We start from the raw sequence: 23,127 nt of genomic DNA on the forward strand, positions 1-23,127 counted from the left end.
GAACCAAGTAGCCTTTTACAATGGTCAGATAGTTTCACGGTCATCACTGGTACTAGTTTAGTTATCCAAATGTATTGCTGGCTAATACACCAGCCTCCATGTTGTGACAGAGGTAAACGGTAGCTGGAGTTGCATTGTTCCAAATGGTTGCATTGTGTCACAGTAGTGAAGCTTCATCCACAGCACTTGAAACACTGTCTCTTTCTCAGATAATGCTTCCACCTGGGGGTTATTTCAAATAAATTGGGGATTGCTTCATGTTGAGTTTCGAATGAAGCCAATCAAGAGGTGACATTCTATACAAATAATTAATATCTTACCACTGCAAAATGCAAGAGGTCATCTCCCAGTTCATTCTTAATCTTCCGAAATAAACTAATCACAGCTTTACATGGACCACACCATGCTTGGTACACATCGACCACTGCCAAAGATTAAATAAGAGTTGCAAATTAATACATTTTATCTGAAATTAACTTGAAACTCCTTCAAAACGGAATAAACAGAAGCAAGTATACAGTACATCATATCATTCATGGGGTAGCATGGTGGCGCAGCAGTGGAGTTCCTGCCTTATATAGAAACATAGAAACATAGCACCAGGGAACTGGGTTCGATCCTGACTACGGGTGCTGTCTAAACAGAGTTTGCACATTCTCCCTGTGACCACGTGGGCTTTCTCCGGGCGCTCCGGTTTTCTCCCACATTCCAAAGACATACAGGTTTGTAGGTTAATTTGGAAAAATTGTGTGTAGGATAATGTAAGTATACGGGATGATCGCTGGTTAGCGAGACTCAGTGGGCCGGAGGGTCTGTTTCCATGCCGTATCTCTAAAGTATAAAGTAAAGTCTAAAGTAAATTAGCATCTATGGAGCGAAGGAAATAGGCAACATTTCAGGCCGAAACCCTTCTTTTTTAATTAAAAATGAGGTAGGGAACTGGAGCTGGAAGCCATGAGGTACGAGATGGAGGCGTAGGCAAGTCCCAAGGAAGCAATTTTTTATTCGCTTCCTCGGGACTTGCCAACACCTCCATCTCATACCTCGTGGCTTCCAGCTCCAGTTCCCTACCTCTTTTTAGTTTAAAAAAAAAACCGCTGAGTTTCTCCAGCATTTTTGTCTACCTTCAATTTTCCAGCATCTGCAGTTCCTTCTTGAACATTCCAAAGTAAATTAAATCTGAGGCATTTATTTTAACCACTTCATTTTTTTGGATGTGGATATCCCAGACAAGGCCAGCATTTTTGGTCTATCACCACCAGTCCCTGAGAAGGTGGTGGTGAGCTGCCTTCTTGAATTAGCACAATCATTTTGCACAAGTATTCCCACAATGCAAAAGGGATTCTAGGATATAGACCCAGTGAGGATAATGAATCTAAATCTTTGGTTGTACCATGTGTCGGATGCATTCAGTCATTTTGTTCAAGTTCAAGTTCAAGTTCAAGTGAGTTTATTGTCATGTGTCCCTGTATAGGTCAATGAAATTCTTGCTTTGCTTAAGCACATAGAAAATAGTAGGCATTTACTACAAAACAGATAAATGTGTCCATATACCATGATATAAATATATACACATATGAATAAATAAACTGATAAAGTGCAAATAACAGAAAGTGGTTATTAATAATCAGAGTTTTGTCCGAGCCAGATTTAATAGCCTGATGGCTGTGGGGAAGTAGCTATTCCTGAACCTGGTTGTTGCAGTCTTCAGGCTCCTGTACCTTCTACCTGAAGGTAGCAGGGAGATGAGTGTGTGGCCAGGATGGTGTGGGTCTTTGATGATACTGCCAGTCTTTTTGAGGCAGCGGCTGCGATAAATCCCCTCGATGGAAGGAAGGTCAGAGCCGATGATGGACTGGGCAGTGTTTACTACTTTTTGTAGTCTTTTCCTCTCCAGGGCGCTCAAATTGCCGAACCAAGCCACGATGCAACCGGTCAGCATGCTCTCTACTGTGCACCTGTAGAAGTTAGAGAGAGTCTTCCTTGACAAACCGACTCTCCGTAATCTTCTCAGGAAGTCGAGGCGCTGATGAGCTTTTTTGATAATTGCGTTAGTGTTCTCGGACCAGGAAAGATCTTCAGAAATGTGCACGCCCAGGAATTTGAAGTTCTTGACCCTTTCAACCATCGACCCGTTGATATAAATGGGGCTGTGGGTCCCCCTCCTACTCCTTCATGTTTCATGTTGCTTTCATTATTCTCTTTATTTCTGAGATTTAAACAAGGCAATGTTTATTGCTCCTCATCAGCTCTGTCAGGGCAGTGATAGCTAGTGTGGAACTAGGTTCATCTACAGATTAGCAGGCTATCCAGAAAAGAATTTGTCCTTGCCACAGTTTTGCTGCAGCTGAAATCCTCATTTATTCCTTGCATTTTGAATGTGCACTTTGCTGCTCTCTGGCCTCCCCCACTAACCACAGTGTCATGTTCATTCCTAAATCCACTACCCATTTAAAATTAAAACTAAGTCCTGTTTGTTCACTGCCTTACACTGGCTGTCAGTATAACGACAGCTGGTAAAACTGCTGCTTCACAAGATCCAGGTTCGATCCTGACCTCAGGGGCTGTCAGTGTGGAATTTGTACATTACCCCTGTGACCACAGAAGTTTCCTTCGGGTGCTCCCATTTCCCACCACATCCCAAAGACATGCAGGTTTGTAGGTTAATTGGAAACTGTAAATTGCCCCTAGAACATAGAACTAGTGTGAACAGGTGATTGATTGATGGTCAGAGTGGACTCAGTGGGCCAAAGGGCCTGTTTCCATGCTATATCTCTAAGAACTAAAACACCTCAATTCTAAAGTATTCCCACTCATTTTCGAAACCCACTGTAGCCTTGCTGTTCTCTATCTCACATCCATCTCTACATCTGTTTGAGATGTCAACATTACTCGCACACTCACCCTTCTAACTAGTTCACATTTGAACCAGGCTATAATAACCCAAGGCCGTGGTCTACAGAATTATTTTCCTGAAGCTCCCTGCTTCTCTACCTCTGACACCTTCATTCACAAGTGACACAAATCCTATCTCTATTTTCCCACATTTCCTAATAACCCACGTATAACCTTTAGAAATATATTTTTAATAGAATTAATTGGGTTGTGTGCTGCTCAACAAAGTACTTATTTAAAACCAGTAAAAGAGTGATTTCCAGATGTTTAGTATGTAGATGAATGATCCACATTGAATGAGCAATTGACGGGGGTGTTTCAATAATATATATTTTTAATTCATTAACTAAACCACAGGAGGTGATTATAGGTGGCAATGGGACGACAGATGGCACAATGGGCTAAGTGTTCGGCTGGCAACCGGAAGGTAGCCAGTTCGAATCCCGCTTGGAGTGCATACTGTCGTTGTGTCCTTGGGCAAGACACTTCACCCACCTTTGCCTGTGTGTGAATGTGTGTGAGTGATTGGTGGTGGTCGGAGGGGCCGTAGGCGCAGATTGGCAGCCACGCTTCCGTCAGTCTGCCCCAGGGCAGCTGTGGCTACAGAAGTAGCTTACCACCACCGAGTGTGACTGAGGAGTGAATGAATAATGCGATGTAAAGCGCCTTGAGTATTAGAAAGGCGCTATATAAATCCCATCCATTATTATTATTATTAGCATAACTAGTTCACAATGTAAACAACATTTCCCCAAATCATGTTTGTGATACTGAAATGATCACTTCAGTTTTTCAATCATCAGTTGGTTAAGCATGCAAATTAAATGGCTTTCATTGAAATGCTTTAAGATGATTAATAAAGGGCTTTGAGGCCTGTTTGGTTTATTGACTGTAGAATTAGTCCAACTGTGGTGAATCTGTGGAATTCATTGCCACATCATTTTTACTAGAATGTTGCCTGGGTTTCAGCAACTAAGTTACAGAGAAAGGTTGAACAAGTTAGGGCTTTATTCTTTGGAGCGCAGAAGGTTAAGGGGGGACTTGATAGAGGTTTTTAAAATGATGAGAGGGATAGACAGAGTTGACGTGGAAAAGCTTTTCCCACTGAGAGTAGGGAAGATTCAAACAAGGGGACATGACTTGAGAATTAAGGGACTGAAGTTTAGGGGTAACATGAGGGGGAACTTCTTTACTCAGAGAGTGGTAGCTGTGTGGAATGAGCTTCCAGTGAAGGTGGTGGAGGCAGGTTCGGTTTTATCATTTAAAAATAAATTGGATAGTTATATGGATGGGAAAGGAATGGAGGGTTATGGTCTGAGCGCAGGTATATGGGACTAGGGGAGATTATGTGTTCGGCACGGACTAGAAGGGTCGAGATGGCCTGTTTCCGTGCTGTAATTGTTATATGGTTGTTATATGGTTATAGAAGGCTGGATATTTTTAAGGCAGAGATAGAAAGATTCTTGATTATTACGGGTGCCAGGAGTTATAGGGAGAAGGCAGGAGAATGGGGAGAAAGATAGATCAGCAATGATTGAATGATGGAGTAGACTTGATGGGCCGAATGGCCAATCTCTGCTCCTAGAACATATGAACTTGGTCCACTTGCTTCCCAAAGGGGGATGAGTAGGCACAAGTGACTATTCAAGGCTGTTTATCTTTTTCATAGAGTTCAATCTTGTATTTCTATTCTTCGCCAAACCACCAACCCCCAGCAAATTTACAACAGATGGCTGATTGAATCTGAAATATTGGTCAACATAAAATTATTATTTAACATCTAGATTTATGTATCTAAAATACACCCTGACAATATTGTTTGCTGTTCTTACTGGAAATGAACTGTTGACTTCAGGCAATTACTGATGTTAATATTCTGAGGAAACTTGTCTTGTTTGTATTAAATTCCACTAACCTTCAAATGCAGGTGTTACATTAACTTAAGACATAGGGTCCCCATTAAAATAAACTTCAAAGGGAAATTTCTACTCACACCGCATTGATATCCAAACAGTCCTAGTTGAAAAATATAAGGTGGAATTTCCTGAAAGAGAAGCTAACTAGCAATAAATAAACACAAATTGATTTTTATATGCATGGCCATTTTGGCAATATCCATTTACTTTTAAACTTCCAGCATATTTCATTATCAAATCTTAATACACTAAACCATCAATAATTTTGTCCTAAATTCATATTTAATAGTACTGTAAGAATGAAAATGTGAGTATCATGCAAGCTAATAGCCTTCAAAACCTTGGAATTACTTTTCAAAATCTGTAATTATCAAGGTTTTGCAGTTACACTGAAGCCACAAAGAAAAACATTCAGAGAAATGAAAATATTTTGCACGTCTGAATGTAGGTAAATTATTTGTTGAAGGAGATCATTTAGGAAAGAAACAAAAAGGACAGAGCTCCCAAGCACGAGGACAGAGCCATCATTATGGGCTGAAATGTCCTCAGGTGCATTGATCAACAGGCAACAGAATGGTGAAGAAAGTACGCGCTTAATTTATTGATGTTCCCAATACATTTGTCTGAGCTTGATCAGTTTTCTCCTTTGTCTCTGCTTTACACCTGATATTCTGCTTTATAAGCTAAAGATACATAGGAACTTCATCCCTTTATCTATTCTTCTGTGTGTCATAGTAAAGGAATTGTCCAGAGTCCTAATTTTGTTTTAGCTAATGCCCTGTAAATTCTTAGGAGAGGTAAGGTGTCCACTTTGACTGTCCTCATAGCCATTCAGTCCCCAAAACTGCCTCCAGTCTGATGGCTGAGTGCTTGCACAGTGCATACTCTCTGCTTGTGAATGCTACAAAAGTGCTTGGGGAAGAGGCTAAGCCATATCTCCAGGTCAAGCCAACAGCCAAAGTTGTCAAACAGCTAGAATATCCGTCAATGTCCTGTTCTACTGATGAGGAATTTTGAGTGTGCTGCCTTCCCACAGGAATCATGAACCTCCTGAAGTTACCTAAGTAAATACTGATACATAGGAATATTAAAGCTGGTATTTTCTCCGGCTAACTATTGGGAAAACTGAAGCCATTGGACCAAGACCTAGCCCATGCCTTTCATTTCCCTCCAACAGGATTTGCATTATGGCAGTGCAGCTCCCAGTATCAGGCCAGTAGGGGTGCTGAGGTCATTTTGCATGGTGGAGTGGGTCACAGGTCACAGAAACAAAGGGCTCATCATCGGATCAGTCATCTATCCTTCCAAAAGCTAAAGATTGATGATGATTCATTAAACGAATGTAAAAAAATCTTCTGGCCACGTGCCTTTCAAGCAACTCAATTGAAATGAATGGGGCTTCCATGGGAAAAGGCAGTCATAGTCAGCAGAAAGCTGAGGAGTCTGACATGAAGTTCCACAGGTCCTCAGCTCAGGTCAATTAGGAATCATTCTGGTCTCAGTGAAGAATCCAGTAATGGAGAGGGAAATAATTTAAGCTGCTATTTGTCCTCTACTGTTTTCTGCACATCTGTGCTGGAGTTTGTAGGCATCTAAGTTTGAAAATGCTGACACACACATATTGCAACTGACCACCACTTCCCCATGGAACTGACCACTAGTCATCAGAATGGCCCAGCCCATTGAACTCAGTCTTTCCTCCTATTTTAGAGCTTTGACATCAACGCCATCCCATCAGAGTTACCTTTGGCTGAATTAGGCTATTTACAACTGTAGCAGTTTGTTTAACCCTGTGCTGTGTCTGAATCCATATATTCATAATTATATTTAATTCTTATTTTTCTCACATTTGTACACCCTCTCCCCATCTGGACTGAACCTCTTATCCATCCAGAATCAAGTTTTTGCAAAGCATTGCTCCTTTTAGCTATCTTACCCCAGTGCTAGTTATGCAACACCCCTACCTCTCGGTCATTCATTGACACGTGGTCTGCTTTCTCCTCAAATCATAAAACCTCATCTGTAACTTTAAGTCTGTTGTTGAATGCACAATTGCCCCACAATTCACCCCTATCATCAATACCAGGTTTCAATTTCTCTGATATTAGACCATAACACGTGTGATATACACTCTGCAGTTTTAGCATCAGTTTCTTACCAGTCAGTCCAGTTATTGCCATTGTTTCATCCCATTGTTCCTGGTTAAAGACAGTAATCTGCATGGGAAATAGTTCAGTAAACGTTGAGGTTATTTGGTTACTGAGCAAATATCAGAATAGCTTAGTCTGGCAGACACACAACTGTCACTGTAAAGTTACCGTAGGACCAGCGACATATTGTACTAGATAGACACAAAATGCTGGAGTAACTCAGTGGGACAGGCAGCATCTCTGGAGAGAAGGAATGGATGACGTTTTGGTCTGATGAGGCAGACCAGTCTTGACCCAAAACGTCACCCATTCCTTCCCTCCAGAGATGCTGCCTGTCCCGCTAAGTTACTCCAGCATTTTGTGTCTATCTTCGATTTAAACCAGCATCTGATGTTCTTTCCTACACATATTGTACTACTTTGTTTCATTGAATTGTTACCTAGAGGGACATATGCAGACAACAGTGATTCAGCTAGGCAGCTTCAGAACTGACGGTGACCTGTTCAAATCCCATTCAACATGCACAGAGTCTGCTACAATAGCCTCTTTGTTCCAGAAATTACCTGCTGAGGTGCTCATTTAATGGATGCTTCAGATCTTCCGGTGGCGCTATGGAGGCTTGAGTCCAGCGCCAACTAGCTCCGTGCCGAAGAAACCAAAAACGGGAGAAAATCGGGTCTTACCTGCAGCGATCGCGATCTGAACGGCTGCCTGCGTGACGTCATCAGGCGCGCGACTTTACGGTATGTCGCTACAAAGTACCCCCCCCCGTGTGACACAAAAAAAAGCCGTTAAAGGGAAACCGCAGATGGAAGAGGAAGGCCCTACAGAGGCCTCGGCCTCAGTTACAACGACGGCCCAGGAAGACCCTCCGAAGAAAATGAAACAGAAAAAGTCTGAAATGGAGGATCTTAAAACCTTTCTCGCTGCCAAAATGAAAACCTTTGGAGAGAATTTTAAAGAGGTACTTGACGCTTTTAAGGTAGATTTTAAAGCAGAAATGCATTCTACCGTTCAACAAATGCTGGAAATCTGGAAGAGGACAAGGGAGGAAGAGGTCAAGGATCAGATGGAAGTGCTGGAAGCCAGGCTCGTTTCGGTGGAAACGAAGGTTAAAACGGAGGTGGACCCCATTCATCACGAACTTGATCAACATAGAACAGCGATAACCGAACTTGAGAAATGGGCGACGACAAGTACGGAAACTGTAAGTCGATTCCTTACTGAAAACCAACGCCTCTCCGATATGGTGATCAAATTAAGTGATAAATGTACCGATTTGGAGGGGCGTCAAAGACGTAAGAATCTAAGAATTGTAGGGGTGAAAGAAGGAAGTGAGAGGGAAATGGGCACTCGGGATTTTGTGGCAGACCTATTACAAAAAGCCTTAAAATTGGATCACAAACCTTCACTCGGTCGAGCTCATAGAGCGCAGCGACGTCGTACACAAGATGATGCCCATCCAAGACAAATTATCGTAAAAGTGCAACTGGATCATGAATTTGACGATATAATGAAGAAAATTGTTCGAGGCGGACAGCTCCTCTTTGAAGGTGTGAGATTCAGTATTTACCGAGATTATCCGACAGAAGTCTTCAAGAAAAGAGCGCTGTTCACTGAGACAAAAAGAATATTGAAGAATGTACCTGATTTGAGATACAGCTTGCTTTATCCCGCAAGACTAAGAGTCTCCTACAAGTCCAAGGAGCACTTTTTTACAGACCACGAAAAAGCACTGGAATATGCCAAAGAAGTCGGTAACATGACCATAGACTGAAGAATTTACATTACTCCTTAGGAGTCAAGGACTAACAGGACCGCCAGATCTAAAAGGACCTTTAAAGTTCTTTCAAGAGCTTTAAGGACATTCGAAAACCGAAATCGACGGAGGACATTGGATAAAACCGTGATCTTTGTATTTTTTTTTTTTTTTATTTTGTTTTTTATTTTTGTTTACTAATCATTATTATTATCTGTATATTCATATCTAACTATATATGTAACAACTAATACTTATTAAATATCCATATTACCACTAAAATTATTAACATTAACATTTCTCATAAAAAGTTAATACTGTATATGATTGATAACAATGATTAATAATTAATAGTCTTCGATTAACGTAGAAATGAATTACATACTTATATTATATAGGAAGATATGCAAGAGGTAAATTAGCCTACGTCATAATAAAGTTTGACGGTTTTTCTCTTTATTTTTCAATTTAAAATTAAATTTATAGATTTAGCGAAAAAATTAATATGATATGTAGAGAATAATAACGTTGTTAATTTTTGCTGTTCTTGAACTTTTCTGCAGGGTTACGTGCTTATGTATGTATACATATGGGTATATATATATATATATATATATGTATATTGTGTGTGTGTATGTATGGGTATGTAAATAAGTTTGTTACTCCCAAAGAAGTTATTTGAATGTTAGAAATAATCTTTTTTTTTCTTCGAGCACGGAGCTGGGAATTTTTTTTTTTCTTACAAAGGCTACGGAAGTCTTTAGAATTCTAGCCACGTTAGTGTGGCTATCACTAACTACACTAATTGTAGATGTAGTTCTTTTTCTTTCACCCTACACTAATCAACTCTATCACTTTTTTCACTTTAAATATTTTTATAACTTAATGTTGGAATGGAAAAATAAGACTAATACAAGGAGATGTGTTCGGAAGAGCGACGTATACGATTTTAAATTCATCTATTTGAGGTTCGGGAGCAGGGTCAGGTTCTATGTGTTGTACCTTCTGCTCGGTTATAGACCACCTTAGAAACAATATGCAAGATGTTAACATGACAAGAGGGGTCAGGGAATAACATTTTGTAGTTGGAATGTCAAGGGAATCAATGAACCAATTAAGAGAGGTAAAGTTTTGGCACATCTAAATTTAATCAAAACAGATATAATATTTCTTCAAGAAACACACCTTAAAAAGGAATCTCAACATAGACTTAAAGCTAAGTGGATCGCTGAATCATATCATTCCTCCTTTTCCCATAAGTCCAGAGGAGTTGCAATTTTATACCTTTTACGAACTCTTCAACAATAGTGGATATTGATGGTAGATATATTATATTAGTTGGAGAGTTAAATGGAGAAAAAGTGATTCTTCTTAATGTTTATGGGCCTAATTTTGATAACCCCACGTTTTTTAATAAAACATTTAATAAAATTCCTGAATTTACACAATATAAATTAATAATTGGAGGAGACTTCAATTGTACATTAGATTCATACTTAGATAGATCATCAAGGCAAAAAAAAGTAAAATCTCAATCAAGTGTATTTCTAAATTCATTTATTAATACCACTAATATTAAGGATGTCTGGAGAATAGAAAACCCAACTGGACGGGAATATTCATTTTACTCCCCAGTACACAAAACATACTCAAGAATAGATTATTTTTTAGTTGACTCTACGTTTATCCCATTTATTTATAATTCAAAATACCATAACATTATAATCTCAGATCACGCACCTGTAACATTCATGATTAAATTAAATGGAATGTCCGAGAAACAAGCATATTGGAGATTTAACCCACAAATTTTGAATGAAAGATCATGCCAGGAATATATTATTAAACAGATTCAAATATTTTTTGAGGTAAATGACAACCCTGACACACCTACTTCTCTTATGTGGGAAACGTTCAAAGCGTATGTTCGAGGTACATTAATTTCTGCTCAAGCATTTTATAATAAAGAGAACAGGATTAAGCAACAAACATTGGAAAGTGAAATCAAGCAACTAGATATAGAAAATGCGAGAATGCCATCTACGTTAAAACATAATAAAATTGCTGTATTGAAATATAAATTAAATAAAATGTATTCAGAACAAGTAATAAAACTTTATCAAAAAACCAAACAATTACATTTTGAATTTGGAGACAAAGCACAAAAACTATTAGCACGCCAGTTACGAAAAATGGAAGGGGAAAAAATAATTCATAAAATTAGAACAGAGACAGGAGAATTATTAAAAATGCCCAAGGACATAAATGATAGATTTCTCCAATACTATCATAACCTTTATTCAACTAAAACCGTAGCACAATCAGAAGGAATAGCAGATTTTTTAATAAAATGTAATTTAAAAGGTTTAGATTCAAACGATAGAGAATTATTAGAAAGGGAGATTACGATAAAGGATATTGAGGAGTCTATTGGCTCTTTAAAAAATGGTAAAGCAGTAGGACCAGATGGTTTAGGCTCCGAATTTTATAAAAAATTTTATGATTTGCTTTGCCCACGTTTACAAAGACTGTATGAGTATATCTATACTCAACAGAAACTTCCAGACACTTTAAATGAATCTATAATAACACTTATTCCTAAAGCTGATAAAGATCCGGAAGACCCGGGATCATACAGAGCAATTGCACTTTTAAATACAGATCAGAAAATATTAACTAAAATACTAGCGCATAGATTAAGTACAGTGATGAATAAATTAATACACCCTGACCAAACAGGCTTTATTCAGAAACGGTACTCATATTATAATCTAAGAAGATTATTTAATATTATATATTCCAAGAGAATTATTAATGAAGATCTAGCAATAATCTCACTTGACGCTGAAAAAGCATTTGATCAGGTCGAATGGTCTTATTTATTTTCGGTGATGGAAAAGATGCAGCTAGGGGAGAAATTCTGTACATGGATAAAACTGTTATATACAAATCCCACGGCTAGAATATTTACAAACCAAAGGTTGTCATCTAAATTTAGCCTATCTAGAGGTTGTAGACAAGGATGCCCGTTATCTCCATTATTATTTGCGCTTGCTATTGAGCCACTGGCAGAAAGAGTTAGGGGGCATCCGGAAATACATGGGTATAACACAAAGGACACAGTGAATAAAATTTCTCTATACGCAGATGATGTATTAATTTACATTACAAAACCAGAAATTAGTATTCCAAACTTATTAAAGCTAATAACCCAATTTGGTTCACTTTCAGGATACAGAATAAATTGGAATAAAAGTGAAATTATGCCAATAAGGGAACATAACAAACAGATAATACAACAATTTCCATTTAAAATAGTAAATGAAAAATTTAAATATCTAGGTATTTATGTAACTAAGATATATACATCATTATTTAAAGCAAATTTCCCCCCATTACTGAACAAACTACATAAGAATATTCAATACTGGAAAACACTTCCTATCTCAATGGTTGGCAAAACTAATGCCATAAAAATGATTTTTTTACCGCAAATATTATACCTTTTTCAGACAATTCCGATATATCTGGCAAAAAACTTTTTTTTTAAATTGGACTCTATTGTTAATGATTTTATCTGGGATTATAAGAATCATAGGATAAACAAAAGACACTTGTGTAAATCAAAAATAAATGGAGGCTTGGTTTTACCCAATTTTTTGTTTTATTTCTGGGCAGTTAATATTAAAAATATGAATTTCTGGTTGGAAGAAATAGATCATCAACCAGACTGGTTAAAAATGGAAAAGGAAGATTGTTTACCTTTTGATATCGGTTCGATATTATTTGCTACGTCTAAATTAAACAAAAAAATTTATAGGGAAAACCCTATAATATTTAGTGCTATACGAATTTGGAAACAATTAAAAAAGACATTAAAATTAGATAATTTATCACTTTTTCTTCCAATTGTGAATAATCCTTTGTTTAAGCCTTCATGGTTGGACGGGGGTTTTACACAATGGAAGAATTATGGAATTAAAAATATGGGACAACTTTACAAGGAAGGCACTTTTCTGACATTTCAGGAGTTGCAACAGACTTATGGACTTCGAGGAAATGATTATTTCAGATATCTTCAACTTAGAGATTATGTAAAATCGAACTCTCAAAATTTTCGAATTAGAAATTCAGAAATTCTTGATGAATGTTGGAACAAACATCCTAATACAGAAAAATTAATATCTTATATATATAATATCTTATTAGACAGTGACATTCCTTCGACGGACTTACACAGACAAACATGGGAAAAAGAATTAAATCAAGTAATAACGAAAGATACTTGGGAAGAAAGTTTGCAACACATACATCAGTCATCACTAAACGCCAGACATTCTCTAATACAATTTAAAGTAATACATAGGTTACATTATTCAAAAACAAAACTACATAAAAATTTTCAACATATCTCACCTATATGTGATAAATGTCAACATTTAGAAGCTACATTATCTCATATGTTTGCAAACTGTATAAAAATTAAAAAATTCTGGGTAAATATTTTCAGTATAATATCTAAAGTAACCAACACACAATTGGACCCAGATCCAAAATTAATAATACTTGGAATATTAGAATTAAATCAAACATTTAGAACAACACAAAGAAACTTTATTGATTATAGTTTAATAACAGGAAAAAAATTAATTCTAAAATTTTGGAAAGGCCCTACGGCCCCCACAATCAAAATGTGGATTATAGAAATGACGGAGACCTTAAACGTGGAAAGAATCAGATTTTCCCTGTTGGACAAACAGGAATTATTCGTTGGAACATGGTCTCCTTTTATTGATTACTTAAAGGGTCAGAATAGTTCAGCACAGGAACCTGACTAGCACTCGGGCTAAAGAATGGATGAAATGCTATACTCTGAAATGTACGAATATATCTCGAATGAAGTTTTTTATTTTAATAAATTTTTCCATTCTTCTTTAACTATCTTTTTCCTTTTTTTTTTTTTTTAATTTATTTTTTTTTATTTGTTTTTCTTCTCTTTCTTTTCTTTCTTTACTTCATCTATCTCTTTAGTTCTATCTAGTTTTTTTTTAAAAAAGGAAGAAAAAGGCAAAAGGTATTGGAGACAATGTAATAATAATTGACAATATTATCAATTTAAAAATGTAAGACTGTAATGATGTAATAGGTTATGTACCTATCTCCAATAAAAAATATTTTTAAAAAAAAATAAAAAATGGATGCTTCAGTGATGACACCTATCACTTCAGCGATGGCATCTATCCACTACAGAAGGCTTTGACATGGCCACCTCAGACTTATCTGCATTAAACTTCATTAATCATTCCTCAGCCCACTTCCCCAGCTTATCAAGATCTGCTGTAATTTTCAATAACCATTGTTGCTATCTACAATACCTTAGTATCATTTGCAAACTTCCTAATCATGCATTATATATTCTCATCCATATCATTGATATAAACCACAAACAGTAAAAGGCCCAGTACCGATTCCTGAGACACTCAACTTGTCACGGGCCTCCAATCCGAAAAGCAGCCATCCACCATCACCCTCTGCTTCCTTCCATGAAGCCAATTCCCTATCCAGTCAGCTAGCTCTCCTTAGATTCCATGCAATCTAACATGCCAGAGCAGCCTACCAGGTGGATCTTTACAGGTAATTGCTTAGGCCCATATGGACAATATCTATGGCTTTGCACTTGTCATCTTCTTGGTTACTTTTTCAAAAAGCTCAATCAGATTCATAAGACATGACTGCCCAAGTACTAAACCATGATGACTATCCTTACTCAGCCCTGTCTATCGAAATGCATACATATCTTTTTTCTCTGTATACTCCCTAGTGACTTTCCGACCAGAGGTTAAGCTCACTGGCCTGTACTTCCAGGGATTTTCCTTGCAGCCCTTCTTAAAGGCACAACATTACCCCGCCTCCAGTCTTCCAGCACCTCAGCCATGTCTAATGACTAGATGTATGGATATTGCCAAGGTAAAACCTTTGGCCACCCTCTCGTGCCTAATCTGCTTTCTCTATGAAGTTCCAGATCACATTAGCTCCCAACTTCCTTGCCAAGTGATCACAGCAGATCCTGCAATGTCTCCTAATTTGCTGCTCAGCACTACATCAAAGGTGCTCCTGTTTTTTCCAACATTCCAAAAATGATATTAATTGGCCCAAGTGTGATAGCAATTGGTAGAATTGATAGGGAATGTGGAATTACTAAAATAAATAAGGATGAGATTAATATAGATAAGTGCCTGCTGGTTGATGTGGTGTCAGTGGGCTGAAGGCCCCCCTATCATACTATATCTGAGAAGGTTTCAAATGTGGTGCCATCATTGCTTCTAAAAAGGTACCGCATTGTCTTTACTCTTTCTCTCTCACACTTCCCAATTATTCTCCAGTTTTACTTCCATGCAGTATGCAATTTCTTTTGCTACTTCACTTTTGATTATATGAAGCTTCATTCTTATTATAATCATAATTTATTCATATCACTATTAGCTACTCATTAATTTAAATTAATTTAAATTAAATGTAAATAATGATCAAATCAGATTTAGACAGTAAGCAAATGATCGAAGTTGCTGACTGTGTGCAAAGAAACCAAACTGACAACATTAGCAGCGATATACTCTCAGAGCTGCCTCAGCATCTTACAAGTTAATTCAGCTCCCACGCATTGTCAGAATACAGAAGATCTTTCAAGCTGGTTTTCATCTGCACTTGCTGTCTAAATAAGACCATTCAAATATAGCCAAGAAAAATGCACAGAAAAAGCAAGATATGTTAAAAGGATTTTTTAAGAGGACTGTTTACTGAGGGTGGACCTGCCTCATTAGTGGAGATGATTTCACTTCTGACCCAGAAAATATGTTCCCGTAAGTTCCTGTTTGTGCTATTTTAGTGCCATTTTAAAGCCATTTAGAATAAGATGAATTAATCAGTTAAAATTACAACTGCGAACTCACGTCAACGTGTTTCAAAAACTGACCCTGGGATAATCAATCTCATTTCTACATTAATTTAATGTTTTTGGTCCTAAGTCTGCCCATTTATTTTGTCAGCAAATGCGAATTATTCAAAGTAACATTAATTTCAGCTTGTGCTAAAATAGTTGGCAATTCAGTTTGAAATAGTTAGGTAAAATTGTTTTGATTCAATTGGAAGGCCAAGGTAAAGATTTGTCCTGCAGTGTTTTTCAATATTGAAGATCAGAAAATTGATAACAAGGCCAATTTTATCTATATATTTTTTTTAATGTATTTTAAAATTGTTGTTCAGTATATATTCTGAATTGATGTTGTTGCACATCAATTTGTTGAGGAAGTTGCCAACAATGTGGACTTGGCTTGGAGCTATTGTGGGTGGAGAGATTGGAAGTGAGCCCAAAGTAAACAGGGACCAGGAAACACAATGTTAATGTATCGGATCTGCTTCACTGAAGATACTGGTATTGGTTTATTAATGTCATGTGTACCGAGATACAATGAAAAACTTTGTTTTGCATGCTATCATACCAGGCAAATCATCCCATGCCTGAGTATAATCCAGTTATACATGTACAACAGGCAGTGCAAAGAGAAAAAATATGCAGAGGGCAGAATATTGTGTTACAGGTATGGAGGAATTGCAGATTTTAAAAAGTGCAAGGGCCGTAAGGATGACCATATTCCTGGTGATAGAATGTTGATGTTGATAGAATGGAGCAGCTGGGCTTGTATACTGGAATTTAGAAGGATGAGAGGGAATCTTATTGAAACATATAAGATTATTAAGGGATTGGACATGCTAGAGGCAGGAAACATGTTTCCGATGTTGGGGGAATCCAGAATCAGGGGCCACAGTTTAAGAATAAGGGGTAGGCCATTTAGAACGGAGATGAGAAAAAACTTTTTCACCCAGAGAGTTGTGAATCTGTGAAATTCTCTACCTCGGAAGGCAGTGGAGGCCAATTCTCTGGAGGCTTTCAAGAGAGTTAGATAGAGCTCTTAAAGATGGCGGAGTCAAGGGATATGGCGAGAAGGCAGGAACGGGGTACTGATAGTGGATGATCAGCCATGATCATATTGAATGGCGGTGCTGGCTCGAATGGCCGAGTTGCCTATTCCTGCACCGATTGTCTATTGTCTTTCATGGAAACACCCATGGCTAGCTCAACCATGTAAAAGGAAATGATTACATGTACTATTATATTAACTATTTCTACTTAAAAATATATTATCCAGTAAATGTATCAATTGAAATACCAGAAAACTTTTCACTTTGGTTTCAAACTAGGTCATTTAAAATTAAGTGATTTTGTATTAAATGGTGTTGGGCAATATTAAATAAGTAGAACTAGAAAGCTAGTTGATGTTTACTAGGGAGGCTGCAACCCAATTGCAACTCCACTCTACTAATTTCCATTGGATTTATCCATCAGAGTGATCAGTAGAAAACCCGGGAAACAGTAACGGCAAACATTTCTCCGGCGTGTTCATGGACAATCCATTGCAGTTAAAGTAGTTGACAGGGAGAGGCCAACGGAAATTAAACCCTAAAGAGAAAAAGAGTTATATGATTTCAGTAACGTCATGATTGGACTCCAGAAATACTGAAATGAGAAGGCAGATAGAAAGTTAGTTGGGAGTGTGAATTTCAGGCTAATGGGCCTGCCCCACTTAGGCGATTTTTCAGCGGACTGCCGGCGACTGTCAAGTTGCCAGCAGTCGCTTGAAAAACCGGCAACTGTCAGAGTGGAACACACACACATAAACACAAACACATCGCTTCCTTCACCAGCCCGTGTGAATTTTTTAGACAGCGCTCCCCCCGCTTGCCCTGTCTAAAAAATTCACACTGTGCATAGCCAAGGTGATACAGACACATACCGCGATGAACAGGAAGGTTGGCGCTGTATTTAAGATGGCTAAAGCACAGTGTACGGTAACCCCTTTAAAAGAGGGGAGGAGAGGGGGGGGAGGGGGGGGGGGGGGGGAGAAGGAGTGGAGACAACTTTTAAGAAGCCAGAGAAACATGGCAGTGAAGCTCGGCGGACATTTAACTTATCCTTGGTTCACAAAACTACTGCTTACCTTTTTTTCCCCCGATGAGCCAATGAAATTCACCGGTCAGCACCGGCTGCAACCTAGGAGGACCTCTGAGAACCTCCGACCTCCTGGCAACCTACTAGGACCTCCTGGTGACCCACCTACTGCTCGAGAATTCTCGCTACTCTCCCTGGCGACTTCATTCTAGTCGCCGTTAATTTTTCAACGTTGAAAAATTTGCGGCGACCATAATGAGGCCGTGACTAGTTCCCAGAATGCGGGAACTCCTCACAACCATGAAGGCGACTCCCCGGCATCTACCCGCGAACATGTGGCGACCATGTGGTGACTGTATAGTCTCCTGCAGTCGCCTAAAATGTCTCCTGTGGGACAGGCCCATAAGGGTTAGTCTGAGTTGATGATTATGATTGTGGATGAAGGGGCACAGTGCACAGAGCCAATACATGAAGTTGAGTGGCTGGGGGTTATTCCAATTGGAAGGGAGAGAAAAAAACAAGTATTGAGAACACAGAAGCGAACAAGATTGTTAAATAGTTCTAACATTTTTTTTCTTGTTATATTTCTGTTATGTATACTTTCATATCTGCTACTGTGCTGTGAGGTGTGATACTCAAGAAGACAGCACCTCAACCCAGAAACTATCTATATTACTAAAAGTCTGATCTTGACCACTTCCTGTTGTTCTGTATATTGATTTTAGAAAAAAACGCTGTCACTTACGGCTGTGATTTTTGGCCATCTTACTCAGAGTCCCCCTCCGCTGCACAGGACAAGAGGAATTTTCCCATCGATGAAAAATAAAAGAAATATTAGTGTTTAAAAAATGTTGAGATTCTCTCTCCTGAAGGCCACGCCCCTTCCGGAGGGACTATAAAACCCGGAAGTGTTGAGTGCCTCAGTCAATCTCTGCCAGATGGGGGAGCGAGAGGGTCGCGTCTCTCAGTCTGAGCTGTGAATAAAACTGAACACATGTCTACTAAAGCTGTGTTGCCTTTGGTTTGGAAATACTAAAGCTGTGTTGCCTTTGGTTTGGAAATGCTAAAGTTGTGTTGCCTTTGGTTTGGAAATGCTAAAGCTGTGTTGCCTTTGGTTTGAAAATACTAAAGCTGTGTTGCCTTTGGTTTGGAAATGCTAAAGCTGTGTTGCCTTTGGTTTGGAAATGCTAAAGCTGTGTTGCCTTTGTTAAAGTTGCCTTGCCTAATTAGAGTTGCCTTGCCTAATTAAAGTTGCCTTGCCTAATTAAAGTTGCCTTGCCTAATTAAAGTTGCCTTGCCTTCAAAATAATTAAAAGTCTAATCTTGACCACTTCCTGTTTGCGCTTTATATTGATTTTAGAAAAAATGCTACAACGTCCAGCTGTGATTTTTGGCCATCTTACTCAGAGTCCCCCTCCGCTCATCAGGTGCCGAGGATTTTTCCCATCGGTGAAAAATAAAAGAGTTATTAGTGGTTAAAAAATGTTGAGATTCTCACTCCTGTCAATCGCGCCATGAAGGCCACGCCCCTTCTGGTGGAAGGGGGAGGGACAATAAAACCCAGAAGTGTGGGCGTGGCTCAGTCTCTGCAAGATGGAGGAGGGAGGTCACACCTCGCTGTCTTTAGTGGCCTTGCACCCTGCTTGAAATTATATGAAATTGCACTTGAATTTGGTGGCCTTGCACCCTGCTTGAAATGCTAAGAAACTGCACTTGAATTTGGTGGCCTTGCACCCTGCTTGAAATGCTAAGAAACTGCACTTGAATTTGGTGGCCTTGCACCCTGCTTGAAATGGAATTTCAAGGAATAGCCATGAGTCAATTGCCAGCCCACCAGCCATGAGTGAGTGAGTGAGCTGCCAGCACAACAGGCTTGAGTGACTGAGCCGCCAGCCCAAGAATCCATTTGACCCACCATGTCCATACTAGCCCTCTGGAAACCAGTCCCTTCTGCCCACAACACCCATACTAGCGTTCCAGAAAGCCCCCCACTCCCCACTGGCCACCAATATTGAAATTGGTGGAGAGGTGGAATATTGCGGTGAGGGACCAGCCCTCCCGTGTGATGCTGGGCCCAATTAGTCTAGTAAAGTTATATATGTTCACAGCAAAGAATGGGATCATTTGATTCTTTGTGGGAGCAAACTTCAATTAATCCCTCCAACCTGCTTGTCCTTCATAGCTCTAAATCTTCCTGTGCTTCAGATATTTATTTTCTGTTGCCTTAAAAGATGGATGCCTCTTCCTCGTCTTTTTTCCCTGCCGTTAAATAATCCTGCATACCTTCACAAAGCTGAATTAACTATCCCTTTAACTCCAGGAAAAATAGTACCAGATCGACTTTACTCAGGCATTAAACATTAGCACAGAGATGTTGTGAAGAAGGAGATTAGGTCCGAAGGCCCAAATTCAATTAGATTTCTTGATTAACTTTCTAATTTCCGGTTTTCTGTCATCAATTAAAGGACTAATATGGTAATGAAATCCCAAGGAGGAGGGAGATATAGGAAGGAGATAACAAGTCATTGATCAAGGATACAGCATAAACAGAACAGTATAGAGGTTTAATTATGCTTCCCATGGATTATTGCCACGTACACTCAAAAGGAAGAGAGAGTTGTTTTTCTCCATCAATGGACGAGAGTGTTCTCCAGCTATCGGCAAGAAGCTGTTGTTGGAGGTGACAAATAGCAGCAACAATGTGCCTTGGTCTTACACATATTTTAGGAAGTGGCTTAATAACCAAACCAGCTCAGGAAATGTGTGTAGTTTCTGATTCACCAGCTTCCTGTGGTGTACAACCCCACCTTCACTGACATCTAGCCAAGTATAATCCATCATATTATTCATCACACCCACTCAGCTGTCAGTTGCAACAAGTTTATGCATTCCACGCACTTCATAACTTCTACATTAATGCATCCATTCCTGCTGTTCACGTCAATCATTATGGAACTGTCTGAATTACTTGCAATTAATATATAAGGAACAGAACCAATAGTAGAATATTTAGCCCCTTCTACTGCCTCTGACATTCAATACGGTCCTGGTTAAACATTTTACCTCAGGATCACTTTCCTGCATTGATCCCTTATCCCTTGAGTCACTTAGCTGCTCAAAATGCTCTGATCTCTGTCTTAAATATACTTACAATGGAGTCTCCAATGCCTTGTGTAGAGAATGCCAAGGGTTCGATAACATATGGTGAAAACATTTATCCTCAACTCTGTTCTGCATGGCCAACCTCTGATACAAACACCACAACCAGTGGAATGATCATCCCTGTACCATCCCTGTTAAGCCCCATTCAAATGTCATACATTTCAATGAGATCAACTCTTATTCATTTAAATAGTATAGACTTAATCTATTCGCACATGATAAACCTGGCATTGCTGGTATCAATCTGAGGAATCTTTGCTACATTCCGTAGAAAGAAAAAAAAATTACATAATATTCCAATTTACCAGGACCATTTGGGCCCATCTGCCTATCACCCACACACTCCTCCACTAGATCCACAATCCCCTCGCCATGGTTTCCATCAGCTCATTTTCCATCCTTTATCTAGTTCTACTTATCATCGTACTTATTTATAAGGTTCCAGAATCTTCAGCCTTTTGTTATCCTCACTTGTCACCTCCCAGCCTCTGTCACTATTTCCCCCCTTCCCATCCAGACCAGGATCCACCCGCCCATTAATACACCTGCCCCATTAATTTTTCCCACACTCTCCGTCTCATGCACCCCCTTCAAGTGTGCCTCACTTGTTCTCTTCTTTACTGTGCACCTACCTCAAAATCCCCTCTCTTTTGCTCCCCTATGGATTTTATCCTCTGTCCTCTTCTCTTTTGTTCCTCTCTCTTCTGCATCCTTTTCTGCTGTGCATTTCACTTCAGTGCCTGCTCTCTTGGTCCTCTCCTAATGATGCCCCTCTCACTTGTTGCTCTCCCTCCTGCATCTCTTTCTCCTGTGTACCTCTCTCATCCCCTTCCTCCTGTACACTGCACCATGTGTGCCATACTCTGTGCATTGTTAAACCTAAAAAAACACATCTTCACTTATCTGGATAACATTGGCCTTTTTTGCTTATTGTCCTTGCGTGGACATGCACAGTACACTCCCCACATTCTGCTTATGTCATATAATGACCTCCAGATTTCACTAAATTTCCCTGCAAAATGTGAGAACTGAGACATTTTGTATTGAACCTTACTGAGATCAGGCAATCAGAACCAGTCATCTTATCAAAAGCACTTCAGTCTCATCTCCATTTTACTGATGAGCATCCGAAGTCCTGGAAAACTCCTGCTGAAGTTATTAAATTCAGATCCTTGTTGAAATGCCTGAAGATTGACCTTATCAGTAGGCAATAATAGCGGACATATAAGTTATGTGCATGCAGCTGAATGAACCAGTTAGAGAAGTAATTGTAATTATTATAGTTTTTTTTCTTTACACTTGTTCTCAATCTCAATCTCTTATCTCCTGTCCATTTTAAAGTGCAATGGAGTTTCCCAGAATTTGTACAGTTTAACAATCTACAAATCTTTTGATGAAAATACATGAGAGAAACAATTGGGAATTGTTTTACTGTGATTTATCAATAAAAAAATATTAATAAGCCAATGAAACCATTTGACTGCACATGGCTATTTAATTTCTTACTCTTACCTGCAATGTTGTTTCTTTCTTCTTTCCAGCCATTTGTCCCACTCCTAATTGAAATACAAATTGACAATATTAGCAAGATTCAATCTACATTCCTAATTTATTTACATATTTTCTTGAGGCATAACAGCATCTTATTGGGTCCCAGTACATTATTTGTATGCTGAATCAAACTTTGTCCATCTACTGCAGTTCAACAACTTTTAAATTGAACATTCAGTTGAGAGGTATTTTTGAGCTTTCAGATGATTTTGTTTAAATGAATGATCTCCAGCTGGAGAGCTAGGTAGCACAGTTGATTAGATCGGTGCCATGGAGCTTTTGGTATTTGGAGTTAATATCAACTCTGAGGGAAAGAAAGTCTTGCAAGTATGCGACATACAAGATAAATGAATGGAGAGTATTCCTCCCAGTGATGTTTTGTTTAGTGAGAGCACATTTTTCTCTTAACTTTGTTGGGAATAGTCTCTGAAATTAACAGTTAAACATCTTAATTGAAATCAGTTTGGTATTGGCAACCAAGTTCAAAATGGAATTGAACTGACCATGAATTGTTTAAAATATTACGCATTACTTATAATGCCTAATGCAAGAATCAACCATTTGCTGGATTTAGGGAGCAGGAGGAGTTACAATGCTCAGGTTAAAACTTCCCTATTCATGGACAAGGCTGCCACCTGCTGCTCAAATTCATAGTTGATCCACAGATTATAAGCATCAATAAAACAA

General features: G+C 38.7%; 1 protein-coding gene across 1 annotated transcript in view; it reads right to left on the bottom strand.

The window, feature by feature from the left end:
* Window positions 1–23,127, bottom strand: part of nme9 (NME/NM23 family member 9) — a 77,135-nt gene that overhangs the window by 42,889 nt on the left and 11,119 nt on the right. Inside the window, exons 2-4 of the mRNA XM_033024583.1 lie at window positions 22,402–22,445; window positions 6,970–7,027; window positions 321–424 (exon numbers count right to left, since the gene is read on the bottom strand). Coding sequence (XP_032880474.1) covers window positions 321–424; window positions 6,970–7,027; window positions 22,402–22,434 — 195 coding nt within the window. The 5' untranslated portion in view covers window positions 22,435–22,445. The remainder of the gene's footprint in view (window positions 1–320; window positions 425–6,969; window positions 7,028–22,401; window positions 22,446–23,127) is intronic.

The sequence above is a fragment of the Amblyraja radiata genome, chromosome 7 (genome assembly GCF_010909765.2).
Source record: "Amblyraja radiata isolate CabotCenter1 chromosome 7, sAmbRad1.1.pri, whole genome shotgun sequence".
NCBI lineage: Eukaryota > Metazoa > Chordata > Chondrichthyes > Rajiformes > Rajidae > Amblyraja > Amblyraja radiata.